At 51.4% G+C, this 14,859-nt stretch overlaps 1 protein-coding gene across 2 annotated transcripts in view; it reads right to left on the bottom strand.

The window, feature by feature from the left end:
* SLC4A8 (solute carrier family 4 member 8) overlaps positions 1-14,859 on the bottom strand; it is a 62,555-nt gene that overhangs the window by 8,756 nt on the left and 38,940 nt on the right. For both annotated transcript variants that reach the window (XM_084751171.1, XM_084751170.1), the window contains exons 14-21: positions 14,022-14,267; positions 10,936-11,041; positions 9,356-9,517; positions 5,819-5,932; positions 4,626-4,787; positions 3,611-3,862; positions 1,671-1,739; positions 464-637 (exon numbers count right to left, since the gene is read on the bottom strand). In XM_084751171.1, the coding sequence (XP_084607297.1) occupies positions 464-637; positions 1,671-1,739; positions 3,611-3,862; positions 4,626-4,787; positions 5,819-5,932; positions 9,356-9,517; positions 10,936-11,041; positions 14,022-14,267 (1,285 nt within the window). The remainder of the gene's footprint in view (positions 1-463; positions 638-1,670; positions 1,740-3,610; positions 3,863-4,625; positions 4,788-5,818; positions 5,933-9,355; positions 9,518-10,935; positions 11,042-14,021; positions 14,268-14,859) is intronic.

Here is a 14,859-nt window from a genome sequence, read left to right on the forward strand (position 1 = left end):
GCACACAGGACAACGTGGACAACAGGGAAATAAACCAGTGTCTTCTTGTGGTGCCCCTAGGATAACAGAAGCCACGGAGACAGACGGCAGGACTGTGGCTGCCTACACGTTTGAGGGAAGGGGGTCTGAGGAGAACAAAGGCTGGGAGACAGACGGTGATGGCGGTCCCACAATGCCCTTCATCCCACTGACACACGCCCTTAAACATGGTGAACACAGAAAACTGGATGCTATACATATTTTACCACAAGTTCAAAAAAAATAACATTAATAATTTTTATTAAAACAGTCCCCACTCACCTGCCAGGCTACACGCCTTTAATCACAGCACTTGGGAGGCAGAGGCAGGGGGACCGCTGTGAGTTCGAGGCCAGCCTGGTCTACAAAGCGAGTCCAGGACAACCAAGGCTACACAGAGAGACCCTGTCTTGAAAAACAAACCCAAAACCAAACAAACTCCTACCATCATTGGGAAAACGATGGCGGCCGGCGAGGCCTTGATGACCCAGAGCAGGACCAGGCAGGTGAACTGCACCAGGGTGAAGAGGTGCACCTTGCGCAGCGGCACGTGCCGCAGGTAGATGAAATCCGGCTGGTGCTTCGCGGGCATCCCGAGAAGCTTCAGGCGGTCGAAGAACTGGAAGGAAGAAGCAGCGCTGGCTTCCGGGAAGGAGGGCTCTCGGCCAGAAGCCTCCGGAAGCCCCACACCGCCTGCTCTGCGCTCCACAGCAGCCAGGGCCGCCTCTACTGGACAGACGTGGGCAGTTTGGTCAGGTCAGTGAGTGGCAGGCGGGAAGGCTCGGCGAAACCAGCTTCTCTAATCACAGGCGCACACTTTCTCCCGTCCTACGCTCAGCCACAAAGAGTGCTCCCAGGGTGGCAACCCACGAGCCACCACATCTTCCTGCTTACTATCAAAACCAGTTCTATCCAGCTGTGGTTACACAGACCAGTGATTCCAGATGGGCTGGGGCAGAAGGGGGAGCGAGGGTCTGAGGCCAGCCTGTTCGCGTCCCAAACCGAGCTCTGCTAAAGGACACGACACTGTGGCAACAAACAAGTCCCCAACCCCTGACTCTCTTGCTGGTTCTTTGAAGAATTAGAAGGATAAATATATTGACAAGATCAAATGAGGCCTCTTAAAATTCTTGCTCGAGGAATTACAATATTCTGGGGCCAGTGAGATGGCTCAGGAGTAGGCGCTCGCCTCTGCACAAGCCTGGGGTCCACACATGCACCTACATCATACATATATCACATGCACGCACACACACGCACACACACACACAGGCACACACAACACCACCACTGCTGCCGCCAGTTGGACCCTCTTCCTTCACCATAGATTCCGAGAACCTGCCGAACCATCCTGATGGCCCCTGTTTCACATTCAGCTCTACAGGAATTTGGCAAAGGCCCTGGTTCAGTGCCAAATAACCATTGCCTAGAGATGACCGGAAGCACGACGCTAGCCACGTCGCTCTGGAACCAGCGCTCTCACACCAGCACGGCCACATCCGCACACCTGACGGCATTCCTTCACCAAAAGGCAAGACTGGCAAGTGATTTCTCAGGAAGTGGTTGTGCCTCCGTTGGGGCACCTTGTGCCTCTCTGGTCAGGACACGTGAACACAGAGCAGGGGACATGGCCTGCTTGAACCACACAATACCTGGATTCCTTGTAGGGAAGAGACTCCCATGTAGAGGAAAACTCCGTAGAGCACCGGCATCGGGATAAACTGCAGATAAAGGAAGAAGATGAGGGTGCAGCATCCCAGCAGTACATAAGATTATATATACTTATATGTTTATGTAAATATATATTTATATATAATAAAATATATAAATCTATATATTTTGAAACAGGGTCTTACTGTGTAGCCTTGGCTGGCCGGGAATTCATTACATAGAGTAGGCTGGTATTGAACTCACAGACACCGGATGCCCGCCTCCTGACTAAAGCTGTGTCCTACTGTATCCCATCTATATAAATTTTCAATTCCAAAAACGAAACAAAGCAACAATTTCATAAACATTGTCTTTGTTTCTTCAGCCTCTCCCTCCTTCAGTTAAAGTGAAAACAGAAGTGTAAGCTGGTGATGATCAAAATGATTTTGTTCTGAAATGAAATGATTACCTGTAAGGTAAATCACAGACCTCACCCTCCCTGCCAGCCTTCCTCCTCCCTGGATATGACTACACAGATGGGAACGGGCCACACTCGTGGTCACGCCTGCACACACACATGCACACACATTACACAAATGTAATTTAAATCTTCTGTAATCATCACACTCTCAGGAAACTTAGTGTATTTTGACAAAAAAACAAAAACAACACAAAAATCAACCAAACAAAAACAGCCCTCATGTTTACTGACCTAAGACTTGAGGGCAGCCAGAGGCAATAAGCTGAGGACATGCTGTTATACTGTGTGATTTTTTTTTTTTAGTGTCCACGCAACACATGACTGTGGCTTTCCTCCCACACCCTCTGAACTTAGACAAAACCTTCGTGCAAGTGTGACGCAGACAAACTGACTCCAACGTCAGGACAGGGAGCGTCATAGCTCAAGATGAAGCTCAGTTTTTGTTGCTGTCTGTTCTCAGGCTTGCTGCGTGCAGGAGGGCCAGAAGAACAGCCTCACACTTCTGCTCTTCCTGACTCTGTGCACGCGCTCCCCCTGCCCAGTGCTGCAGTGCTAAGGGCCCAGTCCTGGACATCCCTGGTCCCTCAGCTGTCATCCTGAGGCTACAGGACAACACCCTTCCTCTCCCAGTTAGAAAGCCCACCCTGGACCGCGTTGCTCCAACTCTAGAGTGAGCAGACAGTGCAGGTGGGTGGCGGGTGACGGCCCTGCAGCACTGCTGACAGTGTTGTGCTGTGAGTCTTGTCACATGACGCGGCTTAGGAGTCACCTGGAAGGAGGGCCTCAGTTAAGAACGGCCTCTGGGCATGTCTGTGGGACACTGCTGTGGGAGGCCCGGCTCCCTGCGTGGCACCATCCCTGGGCAAGTGGGCCCGGGTTGCATAAGGAAGTTAGCGGAGCATGTGCCGGCATTGTGAGACAGTGCGAAGCATCCCTCCACGGCTCTGCTCTGTCCTGCCCTTCCTCCATGGCGGCCTGTTCCACAGTCAAATACACCCTTTCCTCCCCAAGCTGCTGTTGGTCACGGTCTTTATCACTGCAATAGAAAACAAGCTACAATCCTAGCAATCAAGAGGTAGGGGGTGCGGGGCTGCCACAAGTTCAAGGCCAGCCTAGTCTACAGAGTGAGTTTTAAGCCAGCCAGGGCACACAAGAAGACTCTGTCTCAAAAACAAAAACCCAGGGATAAGAAGAGCTGGGGGCACGGTGCTTGCTTTGCACGTAGGAGGCCCTGGGTTGGACAAAGGGAGCTATCAAAGAAAAGGAAACGACAAGGCGGTGGGCCACCAGACCCTTCATCCTGTTCTAGCATTCCCACATTTGTTTTCTTAAGCACATTTAACTGTCCTACCCTCAAGAGTAAATTCTTTCAGGGCATGGGTCTGTATGTGTATGCACTGGCGCCATTGCGTGGCCCCTGGCATAGACTCGAGCTTGCTCAGCGCGCTGAGGAAGGAATACCTGTAAGACCGTGGTCATGAACACCGAGCAGCCCATGAGCACGAAGATCATGAGGCCGGTCACTCTCTGCTCCCGGATGCCCAGGAACTTGGGCTGCTCCCCCGGGGCCGCGCATTCGGACTCGAGCTTGAGGCTGTTCACGTGTGTGATGGACAGGACGGTGGCAGCCACAAACCAAGGCAGGCCCATGATGGAGCAGACACCCAACATGGCGGCCACCATCAGCAGGTCCAGATGGTAACCACAGCCTTTCTGTAGGGGAACAGTCACCGTCAAGGAGCTGGCTGCAGGAAGCCATGGAGAGAGAGAACTACGGGCTTTGGGCTCAAAGCTAGTAGCTGTGGGGAAGAAGGGGTCCAGGGGGTTCTTAGGACGCTCCCAGTCAGGAGAGGATGGGCGTGTCCCGTACACGCCGCTACCGCTATCTACCCAGTTGCCTCAGCTTTGCCCTTCTAGCCACAGCCGGCCACCGCAGGCACTGCGGAGAGCTTCTTTGTTGAGCTCCCCGTCACAGTCCCCGATCCTTACCACACCTGGATTTTCCCACAGAGATGTACGCACGAGGCCTTCCATAACACAGGTATTAGAGCCAACCCTAGCCTGAGTAACTCTTTTATCCGTCTTGAAGCCACATGACGGGCCTCAGTGGGAGAATTCCCGCCTCCAGGAAACAGGCTCAAGGCCTCGAGCTGACCCTGGGGAGGAAACCTGCACAGCTGACTCAGAACTGGAGGTGGTTAGGGCCCAGCCACATGGACACAGTCTGGGAGGAGAGCGGTGGAATCCAAGCTCCTCCCACATCACACCACCTCGCTCCGCCCACGCTCCTCCCACGCTCCGCCCACGCTCCCCTCCAGTCTCACCTCCAACCAACCTTCGTTATAATGGGCAAGCAGGAAACCCGGCCTTACTGAGACTCCACCCAGCTCTGCGGCTCTGGGTACGGATGGGCCCATCCTACAGTAAAGGCGTCCGCAGGCTGTAGCCCTGCCTTCCGGTCAGCGCCTCTGCTCACCTTGAGCTTGTGCTCCTTCCTGTTGATGATGACGGCCGTGATCTGCTGGTCCATGAAGATGAGGATGGTGCACAGGAGCGCCGGGATGACCGCCGCGATCACAGTCCACCAGGGGTTCGGGCCAATGGGGCTGATAAACCACCCGCGGTCATCCCTAGTCGGCTGCGAGAGAAACAAGCGCGGTTCTGTATCTTAACTCTGGAGATTAGGGCAAAACAAATCAAACTGGAAATTATTCTACTTTTTGTTCTCATTTGAATGAAAATCCTTAGAAAAACAAATCAAAGCATGAAATACAGCAACCCCTAAGGAAATCTCTGACCTTTTTTTCCAAATCCCCTTTGGCAGTCAATCCTCGCTTATCAGCTTCCTGTGGAATATTCACTAATCCTGTACTGCCTTCCATTTATTCCCCAGGTCCCCAAGTGCAGAGAAAGCAACTTTATCTCAGTGTCAGTCCAAGTAAAATATAATTAGCAACTGAATCTGTTGTTTAAAAAAGATGACGTCCAACGACTAAATAACCCAGACAGCCCTCTTCCTCTCCACAAGCCATGCATCTGAAGGACGCGGGTTTCTTTGGCTGAGAGTGGATCGCCCAGGAGCCTCCTCATGCGTGGTGACACAGGAGCCAGGTACTTAAGGAGACCCAAAGCTTGGGGAATCTGTCTGACCCAGGACTGTCATCAAAAACTCCATAAGCCATTTGCTCAAACTCCTTTCTGTTTGTTTGTTTTTGTTTCTTAAGACAGGGCTTCTCGGTGTAGCCCTGCCTGTCCTGGACTTACTTTTGTAGACCAGGCTGGCCTTGAACTCACAGAGATCCTCTTGCCTCTGCCTCCGGAGTGCTGGGATTACAGGGATGCGCCACCACACCCGGCCTGGATGTAAGTTTGTAACTACAATGGCGTATCAAGGTTTAGACAAGCAAACATAAAGCGAGGCTGGAGAGATGTCCTGATAGCTCAGCAGGAGCCTAGACTCCGGACAAGACCCTCTCAGGTCTCAGGTCACGTCTGCTCCTTCCCAGGTGCCGACACCACCAGGCGTCCTCAGGCCTGCCATCCTTACATAAACGGGCGCTTTCTGCTCGCCTAGAGCTTAGCAGGACGCCGACTCACAGTAAGGAGCGCTTTCTTCCTGAACCCGTGAGCTCTGTCCACATGCAGCCGAGCTCCCTGAGGTCTGCTCACCTTGAACACGCTGGGGACCTGGAGCTTTGGCGATGGGACTCCAATCAAAAAGTCAACGATGACCATGGTGAAGATGGTGAGGAAGACGGCGAAGTCACTCACCATGGAGCGCACCTGGCGTGACAAAGAGTCGAGCAGCTGCTCAGAAAAACGTTTTGCACTTGAACTAGTACAAAAATATGTCAACAAGACTATTTAGTATACTCCAAGCAATGCTCACGATATGTAAGTATCCACATATAAATATAAGATGAAGAACAGACCTCTGACAAGGGCTAGTTTGGGGTACACAGGCCAGGCTGGGGTTTCTGGGTCCATCCAAGGTCTCCCGTGCTCCCCAAACCTGAGCGGCAGCAGGTTCATGTCTTTCTCACCCCCTGGGTGGGATCCACCGACAAGGCCTATCAGCCCACACTCACAACGCGTCCACAGCCTGAGCAGCAGTGCCCTCCAGTGCCCCTGGAGTAGTAATCAATTTAAAGGGCTTTCCTGCACCGAACCCAAGAGGGCTCCTTGTTCCACAGAGTTCAAAACTCATGAAGCGCTCACCTCGCGGATCCACAGAGCCTGCAGCGCTGTCTTGCGGCCCCTACACCTTGCTTTCCTTAGTGTTGCTCTCTGCTGCTGTTCCTGGAGCCAGCCGGCTCACTCCCACCTCAGAGTCTCCCTCTACCACCGCGTTTCTGCCAGGAGCCCATGGGAACTCTCCTGCAGCTAAACTCAAACACAACCTTCCTTCTGAATTTTCTTGAAGCAAGATAAAACCCAGCAGAGGCAGGGTTGGGGGCGGGACCTAAGGGGACACCAGAAGCCAAAAGACCCGCACTCTGGGATCTGGCTTGGAGTAAGAACTTGAACACGACTGGTAAACAGGAAGTGCCTGTACATAGTGCTCATCCTCGTGAAGAGAAAATGCTCCTTACTCAGGCCCTGAGTGTCCGCTCAGCACGCCCCTCTCGTCCCTAAATCCAAACAGTGCATCTCGGGAAACAAACTGACAATTTCACTTACAGAAGATGATACTTTTGGAGAATTTTAAATAAACTAGCTTATTGTCTGGTTTGTTTATTTGTTCGTCTATGAATACACATGTGTGTGGGTACACATGTATGTATATGCACATACATGTATGTGCAGAGCTCCAGAAACACCAGCCGCCTCCTCTGACACAGGGAAGCCTGGAGCTTACCACACAGGCTGCCAGTGAGCCGCAGGGATCGGCCTCCACCTGCCCAGACCTGGAATCACAAGTGTGCGCCTTGACACTTACTTCAGTTTACTTTTATTTTTACCACCACAGCCTCATGTTTGCAAGGTAAGCACGGATGGAGCTGCCTCCGGGAAAGCTGGTGTGTTTTTGCTTAATGTTTAGGCTTCAATCTTTAAATCCTGCTATAAATTATATCCCTGTGGTAACTTGGAAAAACACAGACTCACTCTGCACTTGAGAAGATCATAGCCGTGTCTTCAGTGTGTACTGTCCTTTTCCTACATGGCCACGTCTAAATACTTTATATAAACTTACCAGTTTTGTTTCACTCTGGCTTGTCTGGAAATTTTTAAATTAAATTTCTTTAGCCAAGACCCCTCAGGCCAGAGGCTATGTTGGATGCAGTCCCCACGGCAACGCTGAGACCCCATATGGGCCTAGTTAAAATTCACCATTGCCACACAGTACTTTTTTCCTGCTTCAATTTTTTTCAGTAGTGCTTATTTTCTTTGCATGTGTGCATACGTGTGTGTATGGTGTGTGTGTGTTTGTGGTATGAATAAGAGTGCATGTGTGTGTGTGTGTGGTGGGTAGGGTGTGTGCACATGCATGTGGTGTGTACATATGTGTGTGCATGTATGTATGTGGTGTGTAGGTATGTATACATGTGTGCGTGTGTATGGTGTGTATACATATGCATTTGTGGCATGCAAGTGCAGTGAGTGCATATGCATATATGGTGTGTGCGTGTGTATATGTGTGTGTGTGGTGTGCATTTATGTGTGTGTGCATTTATGTGTGTGCATGTCTGTGTATATGCATGTATGGTGTGTGCACCTGTGTGTATATGTGTGTGCAGTGTATAGATATGTACACATACATTCATGCACACGTGTGTGTGGTGTGTGTGTGTGGTGTATAGGTGTGTTCACATGTCTGTGTGGTGTGTGTGTGCATGTGTGTGTGAATTCCCATCCATTTCAAAGCCTGTCCCAAGATTGTCCTCTTGTTAGAGGACCTCCATGTTAGAGCTTAGCAAGGCTTTAATGCAAGACAGTGACTGGTGCCTGCCAGAATCTCAGCTTCACACACGCACGCACGCACGCACGCACGCACGCACACGCACGCACGCGGAACATCACCACTCACCTCATTGTGCCTTGATGCCTAAGGTGTGCAGCACTCTCTCCGTGGCTTTGTTCACCCTGACTGCCCCCTGCAATTCTCTGAGACTCACACCTGCACCATGAGGTGACACTAGCTACCCTGGGGCTACACGGCCCTCCCTGCTCTCCTCTGCATGGCACGGCACCCGATTCTCAGGCGGACAGTACCAACTGCCCCTGGACTTTCTCTTCATAGCCACTGTCTGTGCATATGTGCGCACACCATGACACAAATGGAGACCGAGGACAACCTAAGGCAGCTGCCCTGTCTCCATCATGTGGGTTCTGGGGATGGAGCTCCGGCTGTCAGTCTTAGCAGGAGTCCTTACATGCCGAGCCACCTCACTGACCCTGCGTTGTCTTTAACTTTGTGTCCCCCACAGCACCTGCCCAGGCTTGAGTAACTGCTCAGCCTGTGGCAGCCACCTGTTATCTATTTGTCCTGATTTTTAAAAACCAGGTTGTGAACTGTCTTAACACACATCAGCTACCTGCAGGCTCACAGAGGTCTAAGCGTGGGTCTTACTCTCCAGAGCCCCCACATGCACCTCATGTACTCTGGTGTGTGAATGTGCCTAGGTGAGAAACCTCACAGAAGCGACAGCCACTCGGCCGCTCACACTCTGCTCTGCCTAAACTGGCAGACGCTCCGCTCATGACACACAAGGTATCCCAAGGCTTCAGATGGTCCGGGAGGGAATCTGGGGCAGGCTGGCTGCTGCAGCCAGGGATGTCATGAGCTACCATAGCAGCCGTGCCTGAGGAGTGGCCTTGGGGTCCTTTAAAGCATGCAAGATAGTCTCTCCATTCTCCAGAGTCTGCTCCAGCTTCATGTCACAAGTGTCTGGGAATCTGAGACACAAAACAGCATTCTAGAAACGAGACATTATCTCTAGAGAACTTTCTAGAACCAAAACCTTTTAAATCACAAAGCATTCTAGAAACGAGACATTATCTCTAGAGAACTTTCCAGAACCAAAACCTTTTATATCACAAAGCATCCTCATTCCACACCACGGAGCTGTGGAGGAGGCTGCTGAGCGCAGCTCATCAGGGCGGCCAGTGCCCTCCACGCTGCCAGTCTCCACAGCAGCAAGGGGCTGAGGATGGTCGGCTGGGGGTCACAATCCTAACAAAAGTAATGCATGAGGTGCTACCTACTCTCGTTGGGAAATAGCGGCTCGTCTTAAAGGTCTTTAAGGTGCTTGAGAGGATGAAGGTGGTGAAGAAGAGAATGCAGGACCAGAAGAGCACGTCCGGGGTGTAGGGCCCGTGCTGACCGCATGCCGGCCCCGCGAACTCTCCGTGCATCTCCTGGCATTCCTGGAGGAACAAGCACTCTGGGTGACAAAAGGCAAGCACACAGGAACAACCGGCTGCTGGTGTCTGTGTTCACCACATACAGCCCCCATGGGTGCTGGCGAGCACAGGCCACCAGCAGTGTCCACTTGACTGCCATGCAGCTGGGGCCCTCACTAGCAGGTCCCTGTCAGGAAGAGCACCATGTGGTCCTGACCAAGACACTTAGGCATGAAATTAGAACTGTCTGGAGTGAACATTTCTTCTGAGGCTCTGGGAAGAAGTTACAAGCTGATATTATTTTTATTAGAAAGAACCTTCAAAACTTGAGTTTTCTTCATGCTCCACAAAGCCTGGGCCTGTCTCTGTCCATGCACAATCTTATCCCACGTGTCCTGAAGTGAGAGTCACAGGATAAGGAGCTTAGGGGAGGGGGGAAGAGACGAGGGGAGCAGCTTTCTTTTCCATGAATGTTAGAAAGGATTTTTGAAAAGGAAAAGGAAAGTTACAACATTTGGGTTTTATTAAGCTTTTATGTTTGTTCTTTTAAAGGGAATATTCATTTTTATGAGTTTTTAAAATGAAAACCAGCCATCATGTTTATATAAAACAAAGAAATGCAATAAAGCTATCACTGCCAAATTAGTGGCAACTTTTCTAAATATAGTGGGGAGGCTCTGACAGGAAATGCACACACACAAATGGGAGGCAACACTTCACTTTAGAACTTAAGTCAGCACCTTAGGAAAAGCCACACTACTGGAGGGGCGTACGCAGTCACAGAAATACACCAGAGTTTTTTCCAATATAACTTACAAACTTAATATGAATTCTAAGGCAGTTTTCAAAAATAAACACAAGAAGACAGTTCTTGAGTTCATCCAGCAGAAATGTGTATTCACTAATTGTTCCCACCAAGGACACTATAGAGATCAATCAATCAATAAAATGTAGCAATTTTAGCATGATAATGGCAAAGCAATCTATAAGCATACCAATATGATGAAACAGAGCTAACCAATAACAGGTCTACACATAGTTACTGCTTATATGATCACAATAGCTCCCTGTAGCCCTGACAGGTCTCACCGTATAGGCCTGGGTTATAGGTGCCGCTACCCTGCTGAAGCTTAAATGCCAGGGTCAGCACAGGGTCAGCACAGGGCCCAGCACAGGGTCCAGCACAGGGCCCAGCACAGGGCCCAGCACAGGGTCAGCACAGGGCCCAGCACAGGGTCAGCACAGGGCCCAGCACAGGGTCAGCACAGGGCCCAGCACAGGGCCTAGCACAGGGCCCAGCACAGGGCCCAGCACAGGGTCAGCACAGGGTCCAGCACAGGGTCCAGCACAGGGTCCAGCACAGGCCACTCCACCTCTGTCTAGAAGCCCCTCTTAGACCCAGTGGTGACAAACCCAGAAGCTCGGGCCACACCCAGACTTACGCTGACAGTGAGGTTCGGCCAGCTCACTTCCGCAGTGACGATGTTGTGGTCCTTCCAGTACTGTAGGGTGTGGTTGCTTGGGTTCTCGGGGAGCGCACACCTGCAGCTGCGGAAAGACAACAGCCCTCAGGGAAGCAGCCAGCTGGGTACCGAGGACTTTAGCCTTGACTAGGTTGGAGCCTACCTCCTGACGAGCTCATTTACTTCAGATCTTGGAGGTGGGCCCTACTGGTTGAGGGCCACATGTGAGCACAGCCACACCTATATCCATGCACACGTGGGTACACACACGTCACACACACACACACACACACACCTATATCCATGCACACGTGGGTACACACACACACACACACACCTATATCCATGCACACGTGGGTACACACACATACACACACACACACACACACACACACACACCAGTCCAGGAGACACACCAGCTATTCTGTCTGATCACTACATGTTATGTACATGTGGTGAAATACCGCATTTGTACTCCGTAAGTATTTTTAATTACTCTATGTCAATTAGAAGTGAGCCTAGCATGCTGGTTTGCACCTGAACTCCCAGCTACTTGATAGACTGTGGCAGGAGCATCACTTGAATTCAGCAGTTTATGGCCAACTTGAACAACATACCCTGTGTCTCAGAAACATCAGTGAAAAAGGCTGAGTAGTTGTTGTTGTGTGTGTTGCTGAATGTGTACACAGCCTGTTTGAGTTGTTGTTGTGTGTTGCTTAATGTGTACACAGCCTGTTTGGTCCGAGTGCTTCTGCCTGGGTCTATGTCCTCAGGCTTGGTATCGGACCACCAATTCCCTGAGGGAGACTTTCTCCCGTTCTCGGCATTCTTTAGTTGCCTGTAGTCTCTGTCCAGGCCTGGGGCTTCAGACCCCACCCCACCCTACGCCCTACTCACCTCAGCATTGGGAGAATACTATTACAGAGAAGTCGTCACTGGGAGGCCCGATTCTCCCAGGCGGTTGAAAGCACAGCTGATCTAAATAGTGTTGAACTTAGCGGGGGTGGGGGCGGGGGCGGGGAGGGGAGAACGGACCAGCCAGTTGTCAGTTGTCTAGAAATCTAGGCAGCAAGGTGTCCTAAGAGAGCCTCCTGCAAGGAATCATCATGTCATCCGCAGCACAGGGTGGACAGGAGTTGTCTGTCCACCTCAGAGTTTGCACTCTCACCTGACAACGTACACAGTGTCTCACAAGCCCCTGAGAATGAAATCTCACCAGCTCACGTCTCCCTGCTGTGCCTGGTTTGTTTCAGTGCAGGACCAAACGGCCGACTCAGAGAAGAGCCACACTCTCCGGCTCTCACAGGTCACTACCCTCCATTGCTCGCTCGCTCTGTGGAAGCCTCCAAACCTCCTCATCCACGTCTGTGTTCTGATTTCCAAAGGTCCACAACACTTGCTTAACAGAAGCTACAAACACTGCCCGGAACATTACATCAGCCACTAAACTCGCGTCTTTAGCTGCATTAAAAAGGCAGCAACTGGGGCAGGGTGCGGTGGCTCACACTTTTAATCCCAGCACTCAGGAGGCAGAGCCAGAGGGACCTCTGAGTTCGAGGCCATCCTGGCCTAGAGAGCAAGTTCTAGGACACCCAGGGCTACATAGAGAAACCCTGTCTTGAAACAACAAAAGAGGCCGCAACTTCCTCTTGGCTGGCTGGCCCTCACAGCAGGAAAGGTGCTATACACGCTGCTGGGGAGCCTGTATGCAACACAGACGTGTCTGGGGGGCAACAGTGGCATGACTGTTGTGGGGTAACCAACCACTTTCTGTCCTGGTCAACGGGCAGGAACTCACATCTTGTCCTGTCAACCTGCTCAAACGCATGAGAGGTCACAGGACCAGGGTGGGTGAGGGAGCTACTGCTCCTGTTCTGCATCGTGGGCAGCTGTGCCTACCAAGCTGCCTCCTAAGTGTGTGTGTGTTTATGCCTACAGAGTAATGCTGCTCTTGGCCTTTGTCAGAGAAGTTTTGTTTTTAAATACAGTACTTATTTCCGAGGCCTGCCGACAGTAACTGGCGGTTGAGCTGCTGGCCCTGAACTGGCATGTATTCACCTCCTGAAGGCTCAGAGAGCCGCGCAGAGGAGAAGATAGAGGGTGTGAGAGAGGGAGACGGGGCGAGTGCTGTGGAATGCTGCTGTCCAGGCGTGATCTGGCTACTGTGTGCACAAACTCTCAGCAGGCGTGACTACCTGCACAAGATTTACACAAGCTGCGACCCGTCCAGATCCCACCACGGATGGGAAGGGGCTCACAGGCTGCGCTCCGTCCTCAAGAAATACAGTAGGTGGTAGCTTGCTAGAAAAAAGGAGATTTCTTCACTGGTCTAACCACTAGTGAAAAGGTCCGTCTTCTCGTAAATAACCCCACCACCCAGGCTCATGCAAGCTGCCTTAATCAAACTCAGTGGGTCGGTAATACACATACACACACATGCACACACACACATACATACACAGACATATACACATACATACACACACCCATGCACACACATACACACACGCACACATGCATGCACACATTCATACACACACCCATGCACACACATACACACACGCACACATGCATGCACACACACACACATTCATACATACACACATGCACACCTACATACACACACACACACACAGGCATAGACAGACACACACACATACACTCAGCACACACACACATCACACACACAATGCATGCATGCAGACATGCACAGTCACACATGTACATATACACAGCACACATATATACACATGCATGCACAACACATACATACACACACATACACACACACACACACACACACACACACACATACATACATGATGGAGCAAGAAGACTGCTTGGACAGAAGAAGGATGCGTGGGAGGTGACAGGGTGGGAACATTAGGGAAAGCACTGGGTGAATATGGTCGAGACACGTTATATACTTACATACATGCACCACATTACCAAGCATGTAGCAGTGTAACTGCCTGGTTCCCATGCTGTGGTAAGGAAAGGCTCCCGGTTCTATAAGTAAAACCCGTAACTAACTGGAAGGAAGCGGCGGAGCAGGGGGCACTCACTAGTAGAGGCTGAGGCGGTCCAGCTGGCTGTGCATGTGGACGGGGTAGACCTCCGCCAGGTGAATCAGCTTTTCTATTGCTTCGTAGATGAAAATGATGCAGATGAGGGAAGCAAACGCCTCCTCGGTGAAGCGGGTGATGTAGCAGACGAGGGAGCTGGCATCCGTGGCCACGAGGACGATGCACAGGAAGGCGGTCCACAGGCCGATGCACGTGCGCAGGGAGAGGTACGAGAGGGCGTAGTCCCTGGAAAACACGGGGCGTGACAAAGTGGCCGCCTGGCACTGAGGCAAACGGACACCCAACGCTGCACATGCTGTCCCTACGGCCGCATGCCCTCGTGCTGTGCCTCTCCATAAAGCCCTGGACAACTTGTTCAAGGTCTTCCTTACAGGCTGCTGGCCAAGTAAAGGTACAGAAAACGGAGGAGGAAGGAAGCGTTGCATGCAATGTTGCCGCCATCTCTGCCCAGCGTAACTACAAGCCTGTTGAGCATCGTAAAGATGGGGCTGGCTCCATGGCCTTCTGATATACGTGGGAACGGCTCTTACAGAAACTAAGAAACTACAGCACTGCTGGGCCCCACTACCACTCACAAACACAGCATGAAGACAGGAGAGCAGACCCAATTTAAACTCACAACACAGCATGAAGACAGGAGAGCAGACCCAATTTAAACTCACAACACAGCATGAAGACGGGAGAGCAGACCCAATTTAAAATGTAAAGGGGGAGGGAGTGTGGATCAGTTAAGATAGTTTTCTTAAAAATTAAAAAGTCAGCCAGGCAATGGAGGTGCACGCCTTTAATCCTAGCACTCTGGGAGGCAGAGGCAGGC

Source organism: Acomys minous (assembly GCF_964271855.1).
Source record: "Acomys minous genome assembly, chromosome: 12".
Taxonomy (NCBI): Eukaryota; Metazoa; Chordata; class Mammalia; order Rodentia; family Muridae; genus Acomys; species Acomys minous.